A 26,333-nucleotide genomic window follows, 5' to 3' on the forward strand; every position below is an offset into this window, starting at 1 on the left:
ATTTATCCACCTCCATGACAGAAATATGGACAACTAGATTTTGAAACTTAAACTGCCATTCTGTAGGCGTAGTTTATTTTCTTTATTAAAGAAATAAATGAATATATATATATATATATATATATATACACTAAACAATTCTCAGAGGTAGCTACAACCACTTTGTGTAGATTACTAATAAGGTTCAGTTTGTGTTGATAAACGTTTCCCTGAATGAACACTTTTTCTTACGTCATGTACAGTAGATTCAGTTTGCATTCCTTCGCTTAAATTTCAAACGTACTTCTCCGGCTGGACGAAGGACGAGTTCTGCAACAACTTGCACATTATCTCGGGGATCCAGAGAATGTACTTCTAAACGTCTTAGAATATTGGTGATAACCGTTTTTTCTTCCATCATTGCGAATCTTTGGCCTGTTAAGAAAGAAAGTTTACATTTTAGGATATTTATGCACTTCATATCACCATAACAATTTCTGACTTTCAATTATCCCATAAAGTTAAAGGATGTTTACAACACACGCTTAAGATGCTGCGTCGCAGTATTCTAAGATAACAAGGGTGCTTCCCGTCCAAACCGGACTATGGTAATTATAGTGGAAATATCACCTTTAGGCAACTCCAGGGAGTTGCCATCCATGGACCGTTGTCCTTCATAGCTGTCTTAAATAAATCGCCAAGTAAGTAGTATTTGGCATCTATGGAATGGCATGGTAAATATATGCTAAGAATGGATTAGCGCGATATTCGTTATTTAGAATATTGTTTTAAAAAAATCACTAAATATAACAACGTTAAAAAAATATATTTTACTTGTATAATATTTTGTTTAATATTTTGAGCATAACAGTTATATGCTCAAATTGAAATGCATAAATTAAATACGCATTCCAATTGTTAATAGATATGAAAACATTAATCTCAGAAGTAGTATTATAGATTATTAAATATACTATCTTTAATTGAGCGCATATTTACCATAGATTTATTAGAAAGCTGATATTAATAGTAGGATAATAAATACACTCAGCCAAAACAGTACGACACCTGCCTATTAGCTAATTGGGCCTCCTTGATCAAATAACTGCTTCACCAATATAGATAGATTTTGACTCCACTAGGTTACGGTAGATGATGTTTTCATGATCCCACAAATGTTCGATAACTAAAGAGAATTGGGCGCCCAGGAATGCTAGGATGGGTTCTTGGAACTGTGATTGTACAATGCCAGCCTTGTGACACGAAGCATTGTATTTCTGGTCAAGTTTCCAGTTAACCGTGCACTGTGATTAAATGCATGTATATACATATATGTTGTGCAACACAACTGGGCTCTTGATTTTGGTTAACACATGCTTTAAAAGTAAATCGTGTAACGCTTTTACCAAAAGAGAGCAGACATGGCTGTTTCATCCTCGCTAACATTTTGAAGAGAAGTAGTTAAGTCACCATCCATTAGATCTCCACTGTTAGTGAACTCACTCCACCAATGAATTAAGGCTTTCTTCCACGAATTCATGGTCCTTGACCCCAACACCTTCTGTAACAATGTGAGATGGTCGATTTATGGGGAAAAATTCTTCTTCTCCATGTCAGAGATCAAGTAACTCGGGAACCTGCCAAAGAAAGATCTCGAAAATGTTCCTTTAGTCGTCGATTAGAGAAACGTTTTGTATGCAGTTCTTTGACCAGTTCTTGAGTGAGAGGATCTCGGTCACTGGCATTTGGTTTTATCTCCCGGAAGTTAGAGTTTTTCGTCTTGTAAACTAAAGAAAATTGACCGTAGGAGCCACACTATTTCAGACAGTAATCATAGTGTTAGGATTACGGACCACGAGATGGAGGCGCTTGTCAGCCAACTCTCTTCACTGGTCGTGATGTAAAAATAGTCTTTGACCATGTAGTTCTAATTGAATATCTGGAGATCTGCCCCTTCTATTTCCAGAAGTTTGATAGGTTTTAAACTACCACGCCTACTCTCTACAGGGAATAAAAAACTTTGGTCGGATTTATATTTATTTATTTATTTATATCAGGCGAGCACTCACGTTTGTTGAAATATATTAAAGAATAGGTAAGGTTACAGAAGGTTTTGATTAAGAAGTTCATTTCAGGCCTTAATGTTCAGCTTTATTATTCGCTTTAGTTACTGGTAAAGCTTGAAGACTAATTGAGTCATGCGCAGTAATCACCTCTGTCACGATGTCATTAAAAGCAGCATGTCTAAAATGCATGATTAATATTCGGATAAAATGTACACACGGTGGACAGACAGAGTAGGATTAATTCTATTCACTTAATATGTTAGAGGAACAGTTTAACCCTTCTTCAACAGTTTATATTTATTTTTTTTTCAGTGGATTTAGCACATCAATACTGAAACCTACCTATGCAGTTTCTGGGACCAGCAGAGAACGGCACATAGGCGTACGGGTGACGTCCTGCACTATTTTCGGGAAAGAATCGACTAGGATCAAAAATCTCGGGATTTGGAAATACGTCAGCGTTCCTATGGAGAGCGTAAATGTTCACAGAACATTCGCTGCCTTTAGGTAAAGTGTATCCACCTGCACAAAGATATAGATAAAAGTATTTCTTTAATTTATCAGAAAATATTTTAAAGAAGGAAGATAAATGAGAAAGAGAGAAAACATGCATTTCAGAATACAATCAATATTTTACTGGATTATTAATAATTTTAAATAATTAGTTTTAAATTAATGTAAATATTCTAGTCTAAATAAACTTGTCATAAATTGAACGAAAAATGCTATAAAAACAAAGAAACCAATAACAATGGTTTTGTTAAATTTCTCGCCACAGGTTTCAGCTGATCCACTTACAACGCATCATTTTGAGGAAACACAAGCACGTGCGACCTCAAACAAGAACAAAGAATTTTGATTAACTTTAATATAACTTCAATGGTCAGAGAGAGAGGAGGTGGGTTTAAAATTCTGTTTACAATGGATCCCCAACAAATTATTTTAATAATTTAAAACTATTCATTTATTATTATTATTATTATTATTATTATTATTTACAAATGGCAATGAAATTACTTACAGAAATTCATATCGTGTAAAATCTTTCTACCAACGTTTGGCACCGAAGGATAAATTCTCTGAGCTTCCTGCGAAAATCAATACCACAAATTTGATGAATGAGGATTAGTATTTAGCTGTTAGATTTTTAATTGAATACTGCATATATTTTAAGTGAAATTATCAGGGTTGTGTTAATATCAACTTAAGATGTACTAATAAATATTATGAGCAGTAATCATTGAAAAAAATAAAACATTAGGTAGATCGATTAAATCAAAAATAAAGCTGCTGCGTGAATTTATCTAATTTATGGAAATTTCCATTTTACACAATGTCATAGACATGACCTGGACTACCAAAAACATGGAATAATTTGAAATCTTTCGCCGAAAGAATTTCGGCAAATATTTGAAAACAGATAAAAATCCATATGTGATGTCCTCGGGGATTTGTTTACTGTTGTGACTACCGTATAATAATATGCGGTGGATATCACTTACAAATTGTAAATTGTATTTATGTGATCTATGGTTAAAATTTTTGGATGAAAGTGAATTGTTATTCACTCAATAAGCAATCCGTAGAGTTTTTTAAATCCACGCGTTTTGAGATTAGGAATTTCTAGTTTATAATTCATTTTATTATTCCATAGATGTTAGATGTTTATATGTGGTATATTTCACAGTAAAATCAGTTATATTCGTGTAAACTGCAGAATAGACCTGCAAATTAACCTGCCTACTCAAATGTCAAGGCGAGGCAGTAATTAATGAAACCGGTTTTAAAACTCATTACAAATGTTAAGTGTCACCTTTTCACACGAATTAATATATTCGGTTCACAACTCAAAAAAATTGCGAAGTAACATGTTTAAGACAAGAATCCTTCGCCATTTTAAGGATGTTTCCCCCATTTAGAGAGAAGTCTCGGAGCTTCCATAAATGTTTACGTGGAGCTGAAAAAATTGCCATTTATAGGCGCAGCTGCATGAAGGGGTCGGCTTGTATGTTTCCACGGTAAACTAAATTTAAATAACAGTGACCGTGTGAATGGATTCAGTGTATTGGTAGCAAACTTATCGACAAAGAAGTGTCGGTATGGCATGTCCACTTAACAATGCCTAGTTTTGCACATAGAGAGCATGTCTCCGATTAATATCTCCTCACTTACGCAACTCGAATTATGGTATTAAATCTCAAAAGCAAAAATAGAGTAAGAATTAAATTTCAGAGTAAGAATAAGTCGGATACAATATCTAGTATACACTACGGATTACAAAACAATATAAATTCCACATTATTTACCTTTATTACACATTCCAAATACTTCAGTTCACGTAAGTCTTCTGATGTCACTGGCCGATCCACGTCATCTCCAAATATGCTTTGAATTTCGTCAACCACTTTTTCCTGAATATCTGGATATAAGCCGATACAGTAAAGAGCCCAGATGATCCCTACTGCAGTTGTGTCGTGTCCCTAATAAACAACACACTGAAATATTATTTTTTATATTATTAATATATTATTAATATATATATTAATATGAAATATATTATTAATCTATGGCTGAATAATATATTTACAACATGATTTTTTAATTCTTCTTAACCATCATGAAACTTCATAGGATAAGAAGAACACATTCATCTCAATTACGGTTAAACTATGTCATCTAGTCTTATTTGATCATAATCTCATAATAAAGAAATATCGAAGGATTTGTACCTCAAACATGAACGTATCTACTTCCTCTCGAATTTCGTCTTCGGTCAAAGCATTCTGCTCGAAGAAAAGCTCAATCAGAAGGTCCAAAAAAGCCTTCCGTTTCTTTTTAAATATTCCGTTTTCCTCGGAGGATGGAGTGTCTTTTTCTGTACGTGTTCGTTTCTTATATAATTCCATTTTTTCTTTAATGACCTGAAAGTAAACAGTAATAAGAGATCATTATAACAGCTGAATATTGAATGACGTTGGCATCGTGCCAACAGAATTAGCCTTCAAAATAGCAGAACATGAACGAACGTTTCCACGTTGTATTTGGATCATTTCCTGTAGACATAATTACGATAATTATTAATGGTTCAAGGTCTGATAGACTGCAAAAGCAATGTATCTGTTCTGATATAGTGAGGAGGCTATGCATCTGTTTTGACATATCGCATAGTAACTCATGGAAAGAAACAGTTGGTTACTGGAAATTACAAATATTGAGTGAACAATCCGACGAAAAATTTGAGAAGTAAACAATAAATAATTAGTCGATTTAAATTACGCGATCTGTTCTGTGTAACATGCAAGTAAACAAACATAAATACTAATACTACCATTCTTAGGATTGTTTTCGATGTCAGTTGGCAACACTAGTGTGAAAATCACGCGTAGTTTATTTTGCAAACGAATGAAAGAACATCGTGTATAAAATTTGGTTCTGAAAAGATCATTGTCTAATGAAAGAGAAAGTACTCTCTTATTTTACTTTAAAATACCTAGGTACGTGTCTCTAAAGTGAAATGTGTTGTTAATTGTTTAGTGAATAAGTTTAATAAACAAGAATTGTTATTTCTTATTTTTCTATAATAAAACTGAATTGTGATTATTGTAAATTTAGAAATAGGGTTATTCGACAAGAGTTTCTTCCGAAAAAGAAAGCACATTTTTCATTTTGTAAAGTCTGGAAAAATCGTGTTTATTACGTTTACGGTTTATTATGATCATTATATGTTTTTCCATTTCACATCAGAATATTAGCACTTCGCATTTCGACAAATGCATTCATATCAATTCATCCAAATGGTGCACTGTCAACCTAATGTGTCTAATAATTCATTAGGCATATTTCTCAAAATGCGTAATCATCATTAAGATTTATTTGGACTGTTAGGCCATCTGCAAGTTATTAGACAGTGGATTTTACCCAGATCTGCTATTGGAAATTCATATAAAAATGTGGAGAGCAGTTTCGATTTCACTCGAGATATTTTCAGAGATGCACCAGGAAAATATGCCCAAAATGCATAGACACGTGAGCCAAATATTATAGTCATTAAGCCTATTTCGGGTCAACATGGCACAGCACGGGTGACCGGAAAGTGGTTGGGATAATCTAATTTTAACCCACTCCTCTAGAGATTGTCCCTAATTCTCATGTTCAATGAGTATATATTCATGTACCACGTAATCGTTATTATTTGAATTCCATCGAACCTTTGTGTGATCCACAGGTCCCCACCACTTCATAGTTTGATCGCTGACTACCAGGATGTTATTCTCTCTAGTTGATCCAGAATACCTCAGGAATACTTTTTTTGGTGTAATGGAGTCAGTGGAAAGATAGGAACATTTATTTCTATCAAAGGTCTCAATACGCTACTTGATGGGGACGGGGGGATTCGTAATCTTGTAACTCACTGATGTGTTACAATACCCCTACCTACCTGAAAGAAATTTGATAATCTTCGGAATTTTGAAACGATAATAAGTTTTTCACGTGGATAAATTTTGGTAACAGAGAATTGATTTCTTGGGTTAAAAATTAGCGAAATAATTTCGAAGTGATATTAATAATACCGCTCGAGCTGGATAGAATTTAATGAATATTTTGCTAGTATCGCTAATGAAATGTGTCAGATTTGGTTTCGATTGGACCATCTGTTGTGAAAAAATTAGTCAAAACGAAATATGTTGTGTGGGGATGCAAGTCGGTGTTTATTCCACATGATGAATATATGCTCTATAAAGTAATATGTATGATAGGAATTTTACCATGAAATGTGGATAAAGAAATTGCCATTTAATTGAATGTCTTTAATTTATATTTTGTCGTTAAATTTTCATGACGTGAATAAAATGTTCTGCTTTTGGATACTTGACTTAATCTTTTACATATGAGATTTTTTTAAGAAAGAATAAATTCATCTTTCCTAAGTAACTATAAGAAAATAATATTAATCTATGCGTGTGTGTGTGTGTGTGTGTTAAACAGGAATTCTTGATAAGAAATAATTGAAACAGCAGTCACCCGACTGCTCATATATCATCATCATTATCATTATGATTTTTTTAAGATAAAAAAATAACACCGCATTCCAAATAACTCTTATTTTTCGATAGCCCAATCACAGTAAGTTCTCTTTTTTACTTTCCTATATATTGTAAAAGAGACAATCCAAGCGCGGCATCCTTCAATTCGCTTGGTAAGTGTTACGAGTAAGCTTCATGAGGTGAGTTTATTCAGAAATTAGAAAAACAGGTTTATACGTTGTAAAGGTCTCGGCGATTTATGCATTCAAAATTCTTTTAAAATAAATTACAGCTGTTTTGAGAAGGAATTAAATTGAACTGTGCAAACTTCTGAACAGTAGCCAACCTGGGTTGGCCGAGTGGTTTGCGTACCGCTCTCTAGCCAAAAGGATGCGGGTTCGAATCCGGCAATCGGCATGGATGTTTCTTTGTGAAAATACTAGTGGTGGTGGTCGCCGGAAGATGGCGTTGGTGTAGATGATGAAGGTAGTTGCGGCTGGTGGAGTGGTGGAGACGGAGAGTTGTGGAGTAAGTGCCCTCCCTCGATGAGTCTTTGGACTCCCTGGGGGTGTCACGTAATAATAATTGTAATATGTTGTGTGGGGATGCAAGAATTTTGTGTAATGTAAGAACACATCGTAATGCATTTTATTCTCTTACGAGAGCAGATCGAAATCCTTTAGCGGTAACTTGAAATAAAACTGGATATATATCCTGTGTGCTATGTTGTTGGTCACCAGGATAGGGTCCATGACCGGCAGTTCACAGGTTGTTGATTCGTAACCCACTGTGGCATGAAAGCCTAGAGATGGGCAAAATTCTCAACCAAGAGGAGAGTTCATGTGGTGTGAAAAAGAGTTAACATTACCACTTTAAAAGAGAAGTTTTCTCGATTGTTTAACCCACAGACATCCACAAGATGGCGTACTATATTTTTTAAAATTCTTCATTTTCTTAAACAGAAATTAAAGGCACGCAGGTGGGTTAAAAGTAACACCGATTGAACAGTTTTGATAAATATCTCAGTGAACTTGCCTGTAGGAATAAATAGTTTTGAAAAGAGACAACACCTGAAAGCTCGCATTCAGGTGTATTACTATACACCTGAATCTATACAATTGATTTCTGTATTACTCCTGCGATTCATCTTTAGAGTTTACAAAAATCTTCTTTTTTTTTTTAAAAAAAAAGAAAGAAAAAAAGGAAAGAGTGTGAAATAAATTAGGATCTCAGCTTGGACCTCAGCTATATTAACCTACATCAGCTTACCTTTCTTGTAAAACTGTGCAAAACTTCCAGCTGCTTCTTATATCTCCTTCCACGTGGAGTTAAGGCATAAATCCAGTCGATCCAAATCCATGGTCGGATAGACCGGTATAAGATGTCTTGACCAGCCCTTCAAAGATTGCATAAACATATTTAAAAACTATTAACACATTTAAAATCTAAACGAAACTTTATGAATTGTTTTTTAATTATTGAACGTATGATACGCAGTCCGTCTTTTACATATTAATAAGGAATACAGTTGTTAAATTCATGAAACAAAGTCAAGTATTGAAGTACGTACTCATTGACAGCTGTGACGTATTCAGATGTGATGTTGTTCTGAGCGCCAATGTGAACTCCCATTGCGGATTCTAGAATAACAGCAATGTAGATTAAACATTTTAAATAAAGCAGCAAGCCGCTTATCAGATAAGCTAAACGGAATGATTAACCAATAAGAATTCAGAATCAATAAAAATATGTTTCAATTTAATATTTGTATGCATAATTTTTTTTTCATATTTTCGTGTACACGCTTTTTATATGATTTTCTTCATGAAAATGGAAAGGTAGATGTATACTGTATTTTTTCTGTTTTAAAAAATGTAAAATCGATCATCATCATCATCATCATCAAAATCCAGATCGGTACCTTCATAAGTCTACCTTTTTATTGCAAATGTTCTTACCAAATTTGTTTTATTCAATTTAGTGAAGGAAATCTGCGTATATTTATTGACTTTACTGAAGATTACATCATTTGCATAATGTAAAGGACGGTAGATTAAGATTTTTCAATTTTGATTGCAGCTTTAATGTCATTTTGCTACAAAATTATTTATATATGTGATTACGATTGGAAACAGATTTCTTCACCCTTGACTTACACTGTTTACATCGAACTAATTTCTGGTAACTCTTTCAGTTCTAAAAGGCTCCATGATTTACATTCGCTTTTATTTATTTTTTCATAGAATAAGTACTGCAGCCTATTCTGTAGAGTTATGCCATTCGATCTTCTACCTTTACCTTCTGATTATGCAATACAGCCAGTGCAGAAAACGGTAATATCTACTCAAGCTGCATTTCCACATTTCAGTTTTCTGGTGGCATTTTTTCTATTTATAGAGTTGATACGTACTTCGAAATGTATTTCTCTTGAATTTTCATGCTACATTTCTATCATGTCTCGATTCATTAATCTTTGAAACGAATTACTCAAGACACATAGAATATCTTTAAGTTTTTATAATACTGCATATTATCATAATACGATATTTACTCTTTTATTATCTCTGATTTCTTTTACAATAATGTCTCTTCCATTTCTCACCTCTTTGATAGTCTCCGGAAAATTTTGTTACCTTCCTGATATTTATTTTCTATATTATTTTTATAGCTTTCCTAAGACATTTGTTTAGATACTTTTCACTTTGCATTGCTTTCTTTCGAATTTCTCTGTATTCTGTCAGAGCGCATGCTGATTTACTCTTTAGGAACCATTGAATGGAATCAGAACGTTTATAGAGGCAGTAAATGCTCAATCATTGCAGACAAACTGACGGAACTGTCTGGCTGAATCAGGCCAACTTTTCTTTAGAGTCAGACCCAAAATGCTGATCAACTTTGATTGTTTAGAACTTCTTGTACACTTTTCAACATAATATTGAATTCTTTCCTACTCAACATTAAATGGTAAATTTTTATTTTAAATCTTTATATACTATTGAGTCCAGAACAAACTAATCGCTACTAATTATAATATAGTGAATGTGACTTTTCTAATGTCTTGCATCTGTTTGTGAATTTCTGCACATCTTTATGTTGAAACGTGGTGTTAGTAATAACAAATCCGTGTCCTGAACAGAAATCCAGCAGGTACTTATCCTTATTATTGGCTTTGCTGTTTTCTGCAAATTTTACAAGCTGATAATCGTAAAATTTCCTATATGTCTGATAATCATTTCTTATTACTCGAAAAATCACTCCAATTCTTTTTTTAGCATAATAGATAGATAAACCAAATATACAGATCAAACGTTAAACAGAGGCACAAATGTCCCATTTTACAATTCCCGATTTCGATGTTTGTCCACATTACTCTGCTTGATATTGCCTGGCATAAAAGATGATGATCTTTGTATTCAGCATTAATACTATTCTACTTCGTTTTCTTGATTCTGGCTGCATGAATGTAATGTCTTGTTATTTATTAAGCATTCCTTTTTTTGACTTTTTTCTTTCGGTAATATCAACATTGTTGACTTCTATTTCTCTAAGTTTTCTCCAAGTTTCACTTATTTTAATTGATAATTGTTACGTTGATGGTATCTGCCTTGAATTGTACAGACGTTGATTACGTTGGGGTTGATTTCAGTAGCGAATGTTTCGATGTTCACGTTCTTTTTCGGGGAGAAAATGAGGACCTTTAACAGGGCAACCTTTAAATTGGCAGTTCGCTATACAAATTGCAGCAGACCTCAGAGCATCGTGTAGCTTATTTTGTTCATAATAAATAATGTGCTAATAACCAAAAATAACAACATATTTATCTCTGGATAGACTCAAATATTTTCTTTTTGATAGTGAACTAATCTATCTGGTTTGAAACAGACTGTGGCTTAAGTTTCCATGACAAGCAAAAACCCGTTTTGCACATCTGAGTGGTTAATATAGTCCAGGAAAAAGAAGGAAATGTATTTTCTACTAATCTCAAAAGTTTTCAATGTCCAGATATAATGTAATCTAGAAATGCGCCTTAATAAACAAATTCTTTTATAATCCTATTATTGCAACACAAAATGTTCATGTGTACATCGTACATTTCGAAACTCTTTTCAGTAAAGTTAAGGGAGCAGAATTAATTTTTTTTAAAATAAAATATTCAAATGTGCTGAACTTACCGCATATAATATCTAGAGTGCATAAACTTACCGCATATAATATCTAGAGTGCATAAACTCGAATATTTCACGATGTCCACCCACTCTTTATTAGAAGCCTCTTCTAGCTTTTTTGCCATAACGAAAGACTGATCGTTCATAATCGGTAGAAAATCTTGAAGAATACTAAAGTGAAATGTTGGAGTGAGCATCTTTCTTCTTTTTCTCCATTTTTCTCCTGAACTGTCGTAGAAATAAAAGAAGGTCGTTATAAACAAGAGATTTTAATATAAAAGAAAAGAAAAATTATTGCATATTCTTCAGTATCCAAAAACATAAGCTAAATATATTTTATGGAGTTTATAAAATAAGGAATCTCTCTCTCTCTCTCTCTCTCACACACACACACATACACACAAAGCTCGTTGAAATTAAGAGACTATCTTGAATATCTAATGGTAAATTATTAGGCAGAGAATACTTAACATTTCACTTTTTTAAGTGAAGTACAGATTTTATTTTTATTTCTGTTCATTACTTTGATGTATTTTTTTAAATTAATTTTTATATAACCCGGAATCCCTGCTGTAGAAAATGTAGAACATTTTCAAGCCTTTACATAAGCGGTTCTGTGGTTTCACACCGGCTATGATATACATATTCCACTTATAAATAAGCACAAACATCCATTTTTACTATTTGGTTGATTATTTTATATTATGTTGCTTAGTTAAAGAGGCACAGATTTTAGAATATGATTACTGGTACATTACGTGAAATCAATCGTTTTTATAAAATAATAAAAATGTACTTTGTTAAAATTGTGAAGCCGTATATCATATTTTATTCATTATGAACATCACAAAGTCAATCAGACAGCCACTAGATGGAAACAGAAAAACTTCACATTCTCTCTTCTTCTACATTTTTGTCTGTTCTTTCGTAAGTACACTTCCCATTTCCTCATTACCTTCCAGTTAAGATAAAAATAAAACATGCATCAGTTTCCTTCCTGGATGGTCATAATTGCTGTGATTTTTTGGAATAAACAGTAGTGAAACAATAAATATTCATTTAATATAAGTATAAATACTGTATAAGGATAAGTTACTAAAATATGAAGAGCCAACAGGCTTCATTTCGGCGATATAAACATTATTTAAATTAAGGGGATATTAAATCCCACATTGTTTTAAAACCGAATAAGAAACTCAAAGATCGGAATCAAAGAGTTTCATGCCGAATATAGTAAACTATAAAAGTATCGGCGACTACTAGCGTGAGCTAATGCAAGTAGTCCTAGTACGTAGTACAAACTCGGGTAACTCGCAGCAAAGGTGATAAAGTTCTGATCGCTATTCTTGGTATTTTCCATAATGTAAAACACATTTCCTAGGAAATGTATGCTGTTATTACATTATGGTGGGTGGTCACTACCCAGACCGGTTTCAGCCTTTTTTTTTTGAGGCGTCATAATTGTACTACGTACTAGAATTATTTGCATTAGCTCACGCTAGTAATCGTCGATATTTTTATAATTTACTATATTCGGCATGGAACTCTCTGATTTCAATCTTTGAGTTTCTTATTCGGTTTTAAAACAATGTGGGATTTAATATCCCCTTAATTTAGATATAAGAATAAGTATATTTGAATAAGTGTCCGAAAATGCAAATAACTAATACTAATGTAGATATACCCATATAGGAGACGTTGTTTTGTTAAGAACTTGCCGAAATTATATCAATAAATCTAAAGGATATCATGTGTTAATTGGGAAAAATTATTTTGTATGAGAGAAAAAATCTACAACAATGAAAGCAGTTAATCGAAATATCATTAATAAAATAATATGTTGTCGAGTGGTCGTGCATCCTCAATACAAACATTAAGCAGCTTGTTTGAATGCTGCCATGTTTACGGATGTTTGGTGGGAGATGAGTTTCACTGTGTTGTTTATGTTAACCACACTGCTTCTGGAGGTCTGAAATGGCTTGAAAGAATTGCATATTTGGCTTCTAGAGAGGGCTTTTCCGGATTGTAATAAACCTAAAATAAGTAAAACGTATAAAAATGAATACTGAAACGCTTACCACACCTAAAAGTACGAGTGTCCTGAATGTTTACAAAGTTTCCTTTGCGAAGTCACTTAAAGTGAAAATTACCTTGTGAGGAGTCCAGTACCCAACCAGTTGTGCATCATATTATAATCATCAGACTTTTCGAGTTCTGTGCTACTGCTAAGTATTTCCTGAAATTATAAACGTTTCACAAAAATAATTAGTCTTTCCTTTATGGTCACTGATGTCTAAAAGTAGCCATTTTAAAATATATAATTAACAATTGAAATAATGTTTTGACTCACCTTTTGGGAGCATAGGGCCTCAGGTCTTTGATAAGCCAAAATATATTTAAGATAATGGACACATTTTTGAAGAAATTCATCCAGATTTACGTTACTACTTTTTTCAACCCTTCGAATGCTTTTTTCAAATTTTCGTACAAAAATATACCAAACAAATCAGAATTAAGTTAACACAACAACTTTTGTCGCCATTTCCACATTCAAAATGTTAATAAATTCTTATCAGCCAGTGTGGAAGTTTTAACATAACGACGAGTTATTCAAGGAACGGGATATAAAGGAGAGTTGATTAAGAGATAAGACTCTGTCAGTTAATTAAATGAGCGGCTTCTCTTATCGATTTGCCTGGTTTGTGACCGAATTAATGAGCATCTTGGAAGCATTGAATTTTCTGATTAATAACAGAGCATTTGGAAGAGATATAATAATAATAATAATAAGAAGAAGAAGAAGACAAAAAATCATTTAAAATAGCATTTATCTTCTGTGTGTCTTCCTCTTTGTACAGCTTAAAGAGATTCACTCACTGTTTAATGCATTTTGACCTAATATGCGACATTATCTCACAACTATATTGATTAAAGATCCACACAAGAAGAGGGATATGGTCGTGATGGATGCAAAATTTCTCCGTATTATCTGCAGATTTCTTAGTTCAACTGATTTCGATCTAGTTATGTGACGTATATAATATTACTTTCTTTGAGATGGTCGTCGAATTTCTATGACAATTTCTATGACAATCGGAAGAAAATAGAGGAAGTTGTCAAGGAGGCACCGGAAAGAAAAAAATTTCTCCGACTCCAACGTTCACTCGATGTCGACCAGTTATTCCTCTACTCTTATACCTATTTCATCTAAGAAATGTGAAATTATATTTATATTTATATATTTATATTTATTGAGGAGATTTTTAATCAATCTCTTTTTCTAACAATTATTTTCTTTTTATTCGAGTGTAGCTATATATTATTATATGCACAAGGGTTCACTCCAATTGGTGGAATGACCTTAACTCTCTTTCCGAATCCAAATAAATCACTGACTCAAGACCAAAATACAAAATAAACACATTTAATAAAACAAAAACAATATATATACACTTCAAACAATACTACATAACTTCAAAAATTAATTGGATCCAAGGCCTTTAAAAATAAACTTACACTTAAGACTAGACTAAACACTTTGCTTGCACAATCACAAAATGTTCATAGCCAGTTTCTCTCTCTGTCAAGGCCCTTTTCTGAAGATGACTCCAATCTTCATTTACATAGGATCCTTTTCATCACTCAGCACACATAAAAATCTTCCTGACTTAATTCTGTCTCTTTTCTTCAGTAGAAATAATAGTCAGATCCGGCGTCCTTAATACAAACGAAACTTCCTAATTAGCGTTTCCACGAACATTCCTTTAGAACGTAAATAGCAACCACTTATGCTTATTGACAGTCTCTTCCACTTTAAAGAAATTTTACAGTTCTACGATTTCCCTTTTCGGAACCTACTATAAATCTTTCAATTAGCATTTCTTCCAATATTCCCTTTAAAACGCCTATAGCAATATTTCTCTTTTATTTATCCATATACTAATTCCACATTAAAACTTAATAGTTCCACGATTCCTTTTTCGGAATATACTATTAATTTTCCTCCGACTGTCACATAAAAAACTTAAGTTCCTCCGAACCTAAATATCTGCCGGCCTGTGTTCTAAATTCCTTCCGAACGCTATCTTGTTTACAGCCGTTACTCAGATACCGAACGCTTTCTTATCAGCTGTCAATCACTCATCAAAGTTCTCAGCGAGCATGCGCACTCCGTGGCAAGCGAGAAACTAAGTACTGTATAATGGCTGACACTTCGTCTCCGTTAGCGATAAGAGAATGTTTTCATAAAAACACAAAACTTAATCTTTTTAAACTACAATAAAATTTCCTGTAAGTAATCCAAATATCAAATCTAGTAAATGCATCAATTTTTTTGACTTCTTCACATATCACTTTTAACAAAACAATTTTCATAACGGGCACATCGCAAGTGCCGACATGCGTGTTATGAAAACAAAAGTAATAAACATAAACAATACGTAAAAATATTCAGAATTTTAATTATGATTATTTTTACACCCTACTCTTATACCTATTTCATCAAAGAAATGTGAAATCCCAATAAAAAATGCACTTTTCATGTAAACGAATAATTAAGCAGTTATATGCAGCTATTTGACTGATATTATTCTTTTAACTGTTGAAACAAAGTTTTCTTTGATGTTGGACCAATACTAAAACTGCAGTAACAGCAACAATACCAGTGGTTGATATTGTTGATCGGACCCAGTTAGCGTTTATCTCGGCAGCCAACAGATTATAAGATCTGATCCATCTATGGATATGGATGTGTGTGAATGCTCGTTTCGAGGTCTTTCGCAGAGTGAAGAAAATTCTCTCCCTGTTATGAGTTCCGTCTTTCTTACTGAAGACACGATTCAGCTTGAAAAAAGTTTTATATTTAGCCTTTAAAGTGAGGTTGCGAATTATTTCATAATTAGTCTGTTTATAACATTTATCACCCACTAAGGTCTACTGTATCTTCATTTATTTTTATTTAAAATAACATCACGTCAACCAGCTGCGTCTAAACACCAGTCGACTTATTGCCAATAAATTCAAATGATAAAAACAATTCTTTTCTTATATGTAAATATTCTATTCTTACCTCCGCAGTCTCAGGCTTGTAAATTATCGCAACTGGTCTCCAGGACAACCAAATTTTATATAACTTTAGGTGTGAACGCAAGATAGTTTCTCCTTGCTCTGCCTCAAATATATCTGTAAAATAATTAAGGTAACATTTTATCTGGAAAAAATGCCCTGCTGAACAACAAAACAACAAAATAAATAAAAATAATAATTTTAGGAAAGGGTGCAATAAATTAATTAGAACATCAAATAAAGTCCGTAGAATAAAATAAAGGGTTTTCATATCTGTGTCACCAATAAAATGTTAAAAACTCATAGCTCATGAGTTTTCAACCTATCGATTTCCAAATATATTGATTTTCAAAGCACTACTCGTTTTTTTTTTCTAGAAGACTCCATCGGTGCAAAATACATAAAAGAAAAAAGTTAGTTACATAAGAAATATCACTTGAGTACATAACAAAGTTGTGAATGATTAGCGGATTGCTCACATTAGAAGAAATTCGCGGATTGTCTTGCACGAGGAAGTTGTCTCGCTACTGCCGTAGCTGAACAGCAGAGGAATAACAATCAGAGGTGCATTGATGGTCATTGCAATAAAAAGAATTAAAAAACATCACTGGATAAGGTCGTGCAACTGGTTCTACCAAAAGGTGATATCTCTGAGATGTTCAGCGATACAAAAGCTCGATTGATTTTTCTCTTTCTCCGTAGGGAATTGCAGCCACACCAACAACCTACACACCTGGATACTTCCAGGGTTGTGCGATGGTTGGGTTATTTATATTTGTTATATTTAGGTTTTGCTGCTCGAAGCTTTCTTAAGAGGGTCAATAAGGTACAAAACGTATTTTTTAAGTGTTTTTGCCAATTTGTTAGAAACAGAGATGATTTACAGAATGACATTTCACAACAAGACTCTCTTTGGCACGGTGTGTAGGAGGAAATAAACAAGATTACATAGGAAAAGAGGATATTAAAACCCCAACGTTATTTCAAAGCCGAGTGTTTGTAGAAACTATGAAAGTTTTGTAAATTTCACCTGAGAGCTTACGAAAATACAATCCTCGGTATTCGAGTTGCCTTAATTCGCACTTCGTAAAAGAACACGGCCCCTGCCCAAACGGTCTTAAGTCTCATTGACAAAATAAAGCCGTATAGATTTTTAGTAATGACGTTTACCCACTGACCGAGAGTTCACTTACGAAAAATACATTTCTCTGACATTTTATTTCTTTAGTACTGAATGAGAGTTTTTGCTTTTTTAAGGTTTTTGCCTGATCTCTGAAGAGAACCACCTAGTTCCAAACAGCTGTCAAGCGGGTGAAACTAATTATTTGTGCAGTTTTACTTTTCTTTTTTGTTATTTCTCCATAAGTTGTTGGTCTTCCTGAATATGTTAAGGTTGGTTAATGTTGAGTTTGGGTTTTGTTATGCAAGTTGACTTTCCACTGATCTCCGTGCTTCTCTGACAGATTCAGACTAAGAAGGATGTTTAATCGGTTAATGGCCAAGCAGAACATTGTATTTATCTCAGTGAATTTATTTCTTTTTTTAGCAGCTAAGCGGTTTTCACATTTACATTTTAAACTTAATTTAGCATTCTAAAATTTAACGACTCCTGTCCTCTCTTCAACAACAAAGAAGAGTCGCTTAAGATTCTGTTACGGACAAATTATCTTACAACACCAACATGAACCTGCAAATTCGATTACGAACAAACCTAACCATGCATTTATCAAAATCTCTCTCTCTCTCTCATGCATTACAGACACTATCGCTTTTACGTAAGAACTATCCTATTTTAAATTCTAGACAGAAAGCTTTCTCTCATCTTCATTAGAATTATGGTCAGCTTCGACGTTTGCTCTCTTCGGGCTTACGTTTTTCCCGACATATCATCCCTATTTCCATCACCAAGAACTCTGGCGATTTTGTCTTTCCTCTGGTGCCAACTTCTTATGCAACTTTTCAGAATGTTTTAAACTCCCTTCCACATGGACCCTTCGCGGCTGGGAAAACAATGAGAGTCTACCTTTCGTCGTCACGCCAGGTTGGTAGATATTTAGCTTTTGCTGGTTAGAGGAAAACAAGAAGTGTGTCTGCGCGCGCGAATGTGTGTGTGTGTATGCGTGTGTGTGTGTGTGTGTGTGTGTATCCATATGAATAGCCTCACCAACATCAGAATATTGTTATCACTATGCTCTGACCTTCTATTCAGAATGCAGGAAGTTGTATTACTTTAAATACTTTTATACTCTTTATAAACACACACAAAATCAGTATTTTTTAACTGCTCCATTAAAAACCAGTTGCAGTCCTCCGATATCCTGGGAGTACCGCAAAGCGCTGTACAGTTGCACACTTTACACGAGTGCTTTATTATTGACGTGGGCAAAAGAACAGAGAAATCCGATTTCTTGAACATTCAGTTCCACAGTGGCCGTTCCTATAGTCCTGTGATGGTCATTTGCCACCACAGAAAATGCTTAAAAGCATTTTATTTAACAGAAGTAAATGAAAATTTAAGTCTATGCTTCTCTAATCTTCTCTGACTCTTCAACCAATTCATTACGTAGGAAGGATAGCGTCCCGTGATCGGGTTCACGATGACGTGATGCAGCCAACAAGCCACTCCTGCAGATTTGTGTATTCAGGGGACCGATCTATCTGTTTTGAGGGGAGAAGACCTTCCACTCCCCAACCCCCCCTATGAGATCAAATACCTTACAATTTTATTGACAAGACCTAACAAAAAATGTTCATTATGTCATAGCTTCATCAAAACCGAATCAGCTACAAAGGCTCTTTGGGCACATGTAGACATTCTCATTTTAAGTTTAAGCTCTTTCCATTGTTGACACGAGACAGTTCAATGACACGAATTCTTTTTAAATTAGAATATAATTTAATTTAATTTAATTAGAAAGATCTTACATTTAAACTTTAATTTTAATTTAAAATCTTTCTACTAACAGAAATAGTCCTATTCTTCTCCCGTATAACACAATGATTGAATGCTTGGACAGACTGGCGCATTGCTTCGTTTTTTTCTAATTATCCCTACCAAACTTGTCGATGTGCGTCCGCATAGGAACCCCAACATGGTGAAAGGTCACGTTCGTATTCTGCTGTCGATGAAGTATGTCATGCGCAGTAACTAGTAAGACCTATTGAAAGAAGACACTAAATAAAATCACTTTTTCTCCACAAAAATGTTCATTTTTTACGGTGATTGCTGTCTGTATTTCAGCTGTTTCATTTCTATTCATTATTTTATATTAAGATGACATGTTAACAGTTTTTTTATTACTTTAATAAAGATTTATATTTTGTTGGCCTTGATCATCGGAATTCGGTTTCATCCGTCAGCCAGATAAAACCAGATGAACTCTGTACATATTTAGATGTTTAATTTTTTAGTACACTTTCTCAAATTATTAATGGAAGAAGCGAGCATAAACTTTAGAAAACCGTTTATGTAAGTTTATCAGCAAAATTACGGAAAAGCATATTTAGGATTATCGATATTCTTTATTTATATAAGAATAAAATAAACTTACACACATGAGGATTTAAGTGCTGTTTCGAAAAGTAGATTCTTAGCATTCTCCCTAAATTTCCGAGAAAGAAGTTTGGAACAGGTCCTGGTATTTTTGATAACTGCTTGGTGACATGTCGGATGTTAAAGTATTCCCGCAAAACGAATGCTACACTTAGTACTGCGAGCAAAGAATACACAACATAGCCGAGAGGTAACTCAGAGAGTTTATTCACTAATTCATAAACGGTCTCCTTCATTGCTACTTGTAAAATCACACAAAGCAAAGTTACTGGAAACACACGCACTGCTCTTCTAACGGCGCAGCCACGCGTGACTGTTGACGTTGTAATAATGATTGCTTGCCTGGATGGTGATGTTATCAGCGGTGTGAGGAAGATTGCGAAAGTTCGATTTTTTTTAAATACCTAAACAGCGGAACATGATGTTGTTAATATATACAAAAATTGCATCATGCATTATTTGTTCTAAAGAAAATATAATGCACAACGAAAACTTCAATTAATACGAGTAATTTATTACAGATAAATAGTCCTGCATATTAGATTAATCTCGTTTTATAGATTTTAACGAACTAAATGATGCATTTCAGAATGAAAAAATTAGCCTCCAGCACAACATCAAAGGAGAGATAAAAAATAATCGGTAAGAGTTTTTTATCTATCCATTTTATTTATCTTTTATCTATTGTATTTTGTTACACTTCATAAGACCTTGGACTGCTACACCTTGACAATACCGCAACTGGTCGCGTACATTTCCATCATGAGAGGTGGAAACAGAGGCAAAGGACTTAGTTCTTTTGTTTACAAAAGAACTAAGTTTCAAAAGGAAACACGAATATACATAGTTTCAAATTAACCCCTTAACTGCACAAGTCCTAAAATACTCTTCCAACCACAAACTGAAATAACAAACAAAACACATCAATATTCGCAGATTCTTCTTAGACATGTTTTATGCACTTAAGTAGGCTCGCTTAATTACTTGCAATATTAGAACGGTTCATTTTCCTTATCTTGTCGTCGACAACGTAACGAATTGTGTTGACACTCCCCAACATTCCACACCTGTCAGCTGATATTAAATAATACTTAATATCTAACAAGTAAATTTATCATAAAACACGAAGATTCTCAAGTTGGTTAATCGTAGAAAATGACGATACTCTGCAAGATATGCGAGGAAATATCCGCCGGTGATACTAAGACTCTTATAAAAGTGTGTGAACTCTAATTGTAACAACAGCTATAATTTTCCTGCGAAGGACCGAGTGAAAGTAAGTACAAGAATTATCGAAAGACAGAAGACAGGACTGGAAATGTAATCCATGCAAATTTACAAATCATCCACGCATACAGCGATCAAGGGTTTTGTCCCAAATTAGGCTACATTCGAGTTCTAACTGGCGCTGGCATGCAAAAGAGTCACTCAGCCCTGACACCAATGCACCTACATCCATTGCTAATTATTCAGCGTGATCTGAGACTTGAAAAAGAGGTAAGTGAACTAAAAATTACAGCTGAATACTCATCTGTCAAAATAGATGAGTTTCTATATAATTGAACTAAAGAGGAAATCAGAGAACTTGAATCTAAAAATACGGAACTGGAAAATTCCAATTTACAGTTTGCGGTACGATCCTAATTAATCAAAGTGTTAATGATCCCAGCCAAAAAGCCACAAACAAAAATTTGGAAAGAGTGGCTTTCCCTGAAGAGCCACAGGAGAACATGTATGAAATAATACAAAATATCGCACCAAAAATTGAAGTAGATTTTGCTGAAAATCTACTTGCATTTTGAAAAGGACGTCAAAGGAATCCAAAATGAAAAAAAAATCACAAACATATCACTGAAGTTCAGGTCTGACTAGATGAAGGGACACAAGAATATAAAATACAAAATAAATACAAGGGATATAAATGGTGATGTAAATATCATATTCGCCGTCAAATGTTCATTTGACGGCGAATATGATATATCTACTGTGTGCAACAAAAAATATAGCCAGGACAATCAGTATAAGCATCACTGGATAAAGGACGAGAAACTCTTCTCGCTAAAAGATGACACATGCATGGAGGGTAATACGTGAAGAAGACCTGAAAAAATCAACGAAAGAATCTCTGATTGGTATAACTGCTTTTGATAATTATATAATTTGCAATAGTCGAACAGAATTAGGAATATTTTTACTATATAAACTTGGATATAAATCCACATAAAAAATATAGGGAACGCTCAAGAAATAAGAAACGTCGACTGGCTACGTTATTGTGGATACTAATATCCTCACACTGATTTCCAATAATACAGGACGGCCCATACGTTACGAAGTAACTTAAATGTGAATTACAATTTTCATTATTAATTTTTTTCATTTAATTTTTTTTCAGTATTCTAAGGGATATTTGGAAAGGTAATCATGGAAGCATCGCCACCAAGAAGCAGAACTCAGGATTTGTGTTTCAGAGAATCCAAGGGTTTTTCACCAGCGTGATTTGTTTCTCCGAAGTGCACATCGTGTGTGATGTACCGTTACAGAGAGCGACATCGGGCCATTACTCAAATTTCTCTACGCCTTGCGATAAAAGATAGTTACAAGATGTGGTTTCAATGAGATGGAGCCACAATCCACATCTCTCGAGTCATAGTGGAACTAGTAATCACATTTTTGGTAAACGAATAATTTCGCGAAGATTTACAACTAATCACGTTCTCCAGATCTGCAGGCTATAGACTTATGATGTTATCTGAAGGAAAAGGTGTATGCGAACAAGTCCAGGAGGCACGTTATGAAGGATGGAAAAATCTGAAATTCTTTATTGACACAAGACGTTTAAGAGCCAGCACTGAAAAAGAAAGAAAGCATATCGAAAGTAAATAATCATATGCTCCAGTAGAATATCTACACAAAAGCAATTTAAGGATTTTAGCAGGCAAAATTAGTTGGCCAAATTCTCTGCAGGTGTTGAAAGAGCTCAAAAATAGACGATGGTTAAAAAAGAAATTCGAGATGATGAAGGTGATACAACACTGATCATAATGATATTGTGGATGTGTAAAGAAATTACTTTGAAAGACTGTTGAATGAGATGTGTAGTGATAGAATAGCGAGGTGACAAAATTCAAAGAGAAAGGTAGCGAGGAGTATATTCCACACCTCAGATAGAAAAGCTAACTGAACGATGAAAGAATCTGGACTAGTGCTCTCGATAGCCATCAATCATACTTAAAAAGAGAAACAAAACTGAATTACAGAGAAATTTTACTACCGAATGTTCTAGGTAATAATTTGTGCAAGAATATTGAGGAGAGGTAAGGTAAGATTCTTCTTGATTACAAGTCTATAAATGATGAAACACTTTTTATTAGGATTAAGGCTTGAGATTCATCCTAATGTCAATCTTGGTGATTTATGAACGCTCATTGAGATAAGTCTGATGAAGAAAAGCAGAGTTTGACGAAACCATTTTTATACTGCCTACCAAGAGACAGAGAGAGATATTCTCTCTTCATTATAGGAGACCACAAGGCAAACATGAGAAAGAGAATGAGAGTTTGGTGGGAATATGAGAGATTGGCTAGTTCATGCGTTTAAATACACATTTATAGTAAATCTGAGTGTTATCAAAAATGGAAAAGTGTAGCAGACAAATGGAAAATCATCAAAATAGGTGGTACCAACTAAAGATCCTGACACCGGCAACGACTCTCTGAAATTATTTTCCTCTGTTTCTCCTGGATTGATTTTCGGAATTCGCTCTGTTTATCTCTTCTTAGGTTCGAAATAAAAAGAGTTGTTTTTATGTACCCTACAAAAGAGATCAGAAAGCTGCTTTAGGCGATCGGATTGAAATAGAATGAATCTGTTATTGGGTTTCTTAAGGTCTACATGGTTGCGTTCGTTGCGAGAAAGTTTAGAAGAAGGCTCTTCTGAAAACGAGGTACAAAGAATAAAGCAAGAGGATGAGAAATTTGTTTAAAAAGTTTGGAGCTGAAGTGTCTGTGGATGGAAGTTAGACTAGACGCCACCACTGCTCATACTTCCTTATGTAATAGCGGAGGAATGGTAGCTGCAAGTTCAGTAGAACAGTTCCCATGGAAATGCATATAAAAACGATAATCTGGAAAATACCGCCAGCGCATCTGTGAGAAAGAGCAATTGAAGGGGGGGGGTCAGTGAGAGCATAAGAGAGAGAGAGAGAGAGTAATTTATCAGGAAGAGAGAGAGAGAGAGAGAGAGAGAGAGAGAGAGAGAGAGAGAGAGAGAGAGAGAGAGAGAGAGAGAGTAATTTATTGGCACTATAACTCGGTTTCTAATGAAACAAATGTCATAAACAGTTGATACGACACTAATGAAGGTTGCCGCTTTCGACAACAAAAACATACAACAGGTGGCGCCACTAGTTTCTTCTATTTTCGAAAAAAGGTTCAGTTTCTCTTTGGATAGAGGGTGTACTCCTGGGAACTGAAGTTGGTGATGTTTTGGCTTGGGTTGACTCAGGAAAGAATGAAGTTTTGTTTGGGTAATGAAGTAAGTTCTAATATTAAATTTCTTTATAATTTTCGCCAATTTGGGCGATAGAGAACTTACGGTAATTGCACACATCGAACCCTAATTGCACACATTCAATTACCTACGGTAACTGAATGTGTGCAATTAGGGTTCGAGTTATCTTCATGCCAAGGTTAGAGACGTGTGTGTAGACGGTTATAAATGCTTCGCGGTGAGTAGCCGTTGTTTAAGAAAATACTTTTGAGGTGGTTAAGTTCGATTTGAAGATTTTCTTCTTCTGAAATTAGAGATATTGCCTGATGAACCAGAGTGAGGATAATTCTGCGGAGGGAAGCGATGATAGGACGCTTGTAAGTATATGTCGGTATGAGTTGTTTTTCGAAAAATAGAAAATAGATGAAGCGTAATGTAGCGACTTTATTCATGAATTATATAAACAGTCTCTGGCCGCTTGAAAATTCAAAGGATAGTTATTACTAGAAACAGAACGTACTTCTCTCTTCAAACAGCGCTCCACGAGTGACTGTTGACGTTATGCTGATTGCCTTGTTGGATAGTGATATTATCTCACAGGTGGGAAGAAGGATTCCTCGTCTTCAAATTATTGAATATTGCGTCATAAATTTGTTTGTAAAGAATATAATGCGCGAGTAGATAAATGAAAAATCACTGACAGAAGGAATTTTTATAAAGACAACTGATGTATTAGGCTACTCTTGTTTCGAAGATCCTTAGTCAATCTTAATGTTTTATACTTCAGAATATGAATATATGAAACACTGACAAAAATTCCTCAGTGTTTTATCAGGAAATAGTTCAGTAGAGACAATGACGAATGATTAATGTGTTGGAAAAAAAAGGAAACGAACATTTACATAACATTTTGTTTCTCTTCATGAGCCCTTGAACGACTACATCTTGGCTTGCCTGCGTGGAACCGATCATCTTGCTTTTCCTCATGAGATAAGCGGAAATAATCCAGAGGTAGGTAACAGAAGATGTCATAAATATGAATTGTGCATGTGTTGAATGAGTTAGGAAAGACAGAAGAGAATGGGATGAGACAAAGACTTCTTTCGATGAGTGCATTCCACGAACAAGGATGATACAGGAGAGCGTTTTCGATTCAAAAAGGCAGGGTTCAACATCAAGGGACCCAATACCGAAATTGGGTCAAAACGCATTTAAGACGCCACTGAGGAATTTTTCTCCTGGCAACTGAATGGAATAGGTGCATGCGACAATGGCAGTGCACGGATGATGAAGAATTTTAATAGGGGCTCGATTATAAATGCATCGTTATAAGGCATCGAGTTAATAACAAAATAATAATAATGCCAAAGACAATCGTCACCTTCTTATGGTGTATCTCAATATTGTTATGTTATCAACCTGAAAACTGGATAAACGAGGATGGGCTGATAATTTGGGAGGTAAAGGAGACAAACTCTTTTATGTTGTACCAAAAATCACAAGCAGAAATGAAAGTACATTATGAGAAAATGTAACAATGTCAGTGTCTTGACCGGAAAATAAGACATCGTTGTTTACTCCAGAAAAACAGCAGTCGTATTCTCCGGCAAAATCTGAAGACATAAATGATTCATCCATAGAGACATATTATGAAGTGCAGAAAAATCTACTCCCTTTATTGTAATCAATAAGTTCCAGAGATAATCCTGGAAAAGAAGGAATCATATTTTATGTTCCTAGAAAGGACATCTTGTGACCTGATAGAATACATGGCAACATGTAAGAAATTATATCTTATATATAAAAGCACCTAAACAAAAGCCATATATAAGTTTGGTAAGAATAAAGAAGTTAAATATAGAATGGTAAAAATGTTCTGAAGGCAACTGAAAACGTTTAGAGAAAAGAAAAAAGATTACTCTAAAAGGAGCCATAAATAATGAATATTAAAGAAAAATTGAAGCTCCGAATAATTTGGATCTCTCTGAAG

At 34.2% G+C, this 26,333-nt stretch overlaps 1 protein-coding gene across 1 annotated transcript; it reads right to left on the reverse strand.

Moving 5' to 3' along the window:
- Nucleotides 1-64: 64 nt before the first annotated feature.
- Nucleotides 65-20,290, reverse strand: LOC150099568 (cytochrome P450 4V2-like). Its single transcript, XM_090404414.1, has 11 exons — nucleotides 19,851-20,290; nucleotides 16,304-16,416; nucleotides 13,386-13,471; nucleotides 11,273-11,463; nucleotides 8,640-8,709; nucleotides 8,339-8,465; nucleotides 4,775-4,966; nucleotides 4,352-4,525; nucleotides 3,067-3,133; nucleotides 2,388-2,567; nucleotides 65-414 (listed from the first exon to the last, which is right to left on the reverse strand). Exons 1-11 carry the CDS (start codon nucleotides 20,086-20,088, stop codon nucleotides 248-250), a joined length of 1,605 nt encoding a protein of 534 aa, XP_090260540.1. The 5' UTR covers nucleotides 20,089-20,290; the 3' UTR covers nucleotides 65-247.
- Between the last annotated feature and the right edge of the window lie 6,043 nt (nucleotides 20,291-26,333).

This window comes from Typopeltis vanoorti, chromosome 14 (genome assembly GCF_054136105.1).
Source record: "Typopeltis vanoorti isolate ZY-2024b chromosome 14, IOZ_Tvanoo_1.0, whole genome shotgun sequence".
Taxonomy (NCBI): Eukaryota; Metazoa; Arthropoda; class Arachnida; order Uropygi; family Thelyphonidae; genus Typopeltis; species Typopeltis vanoorti.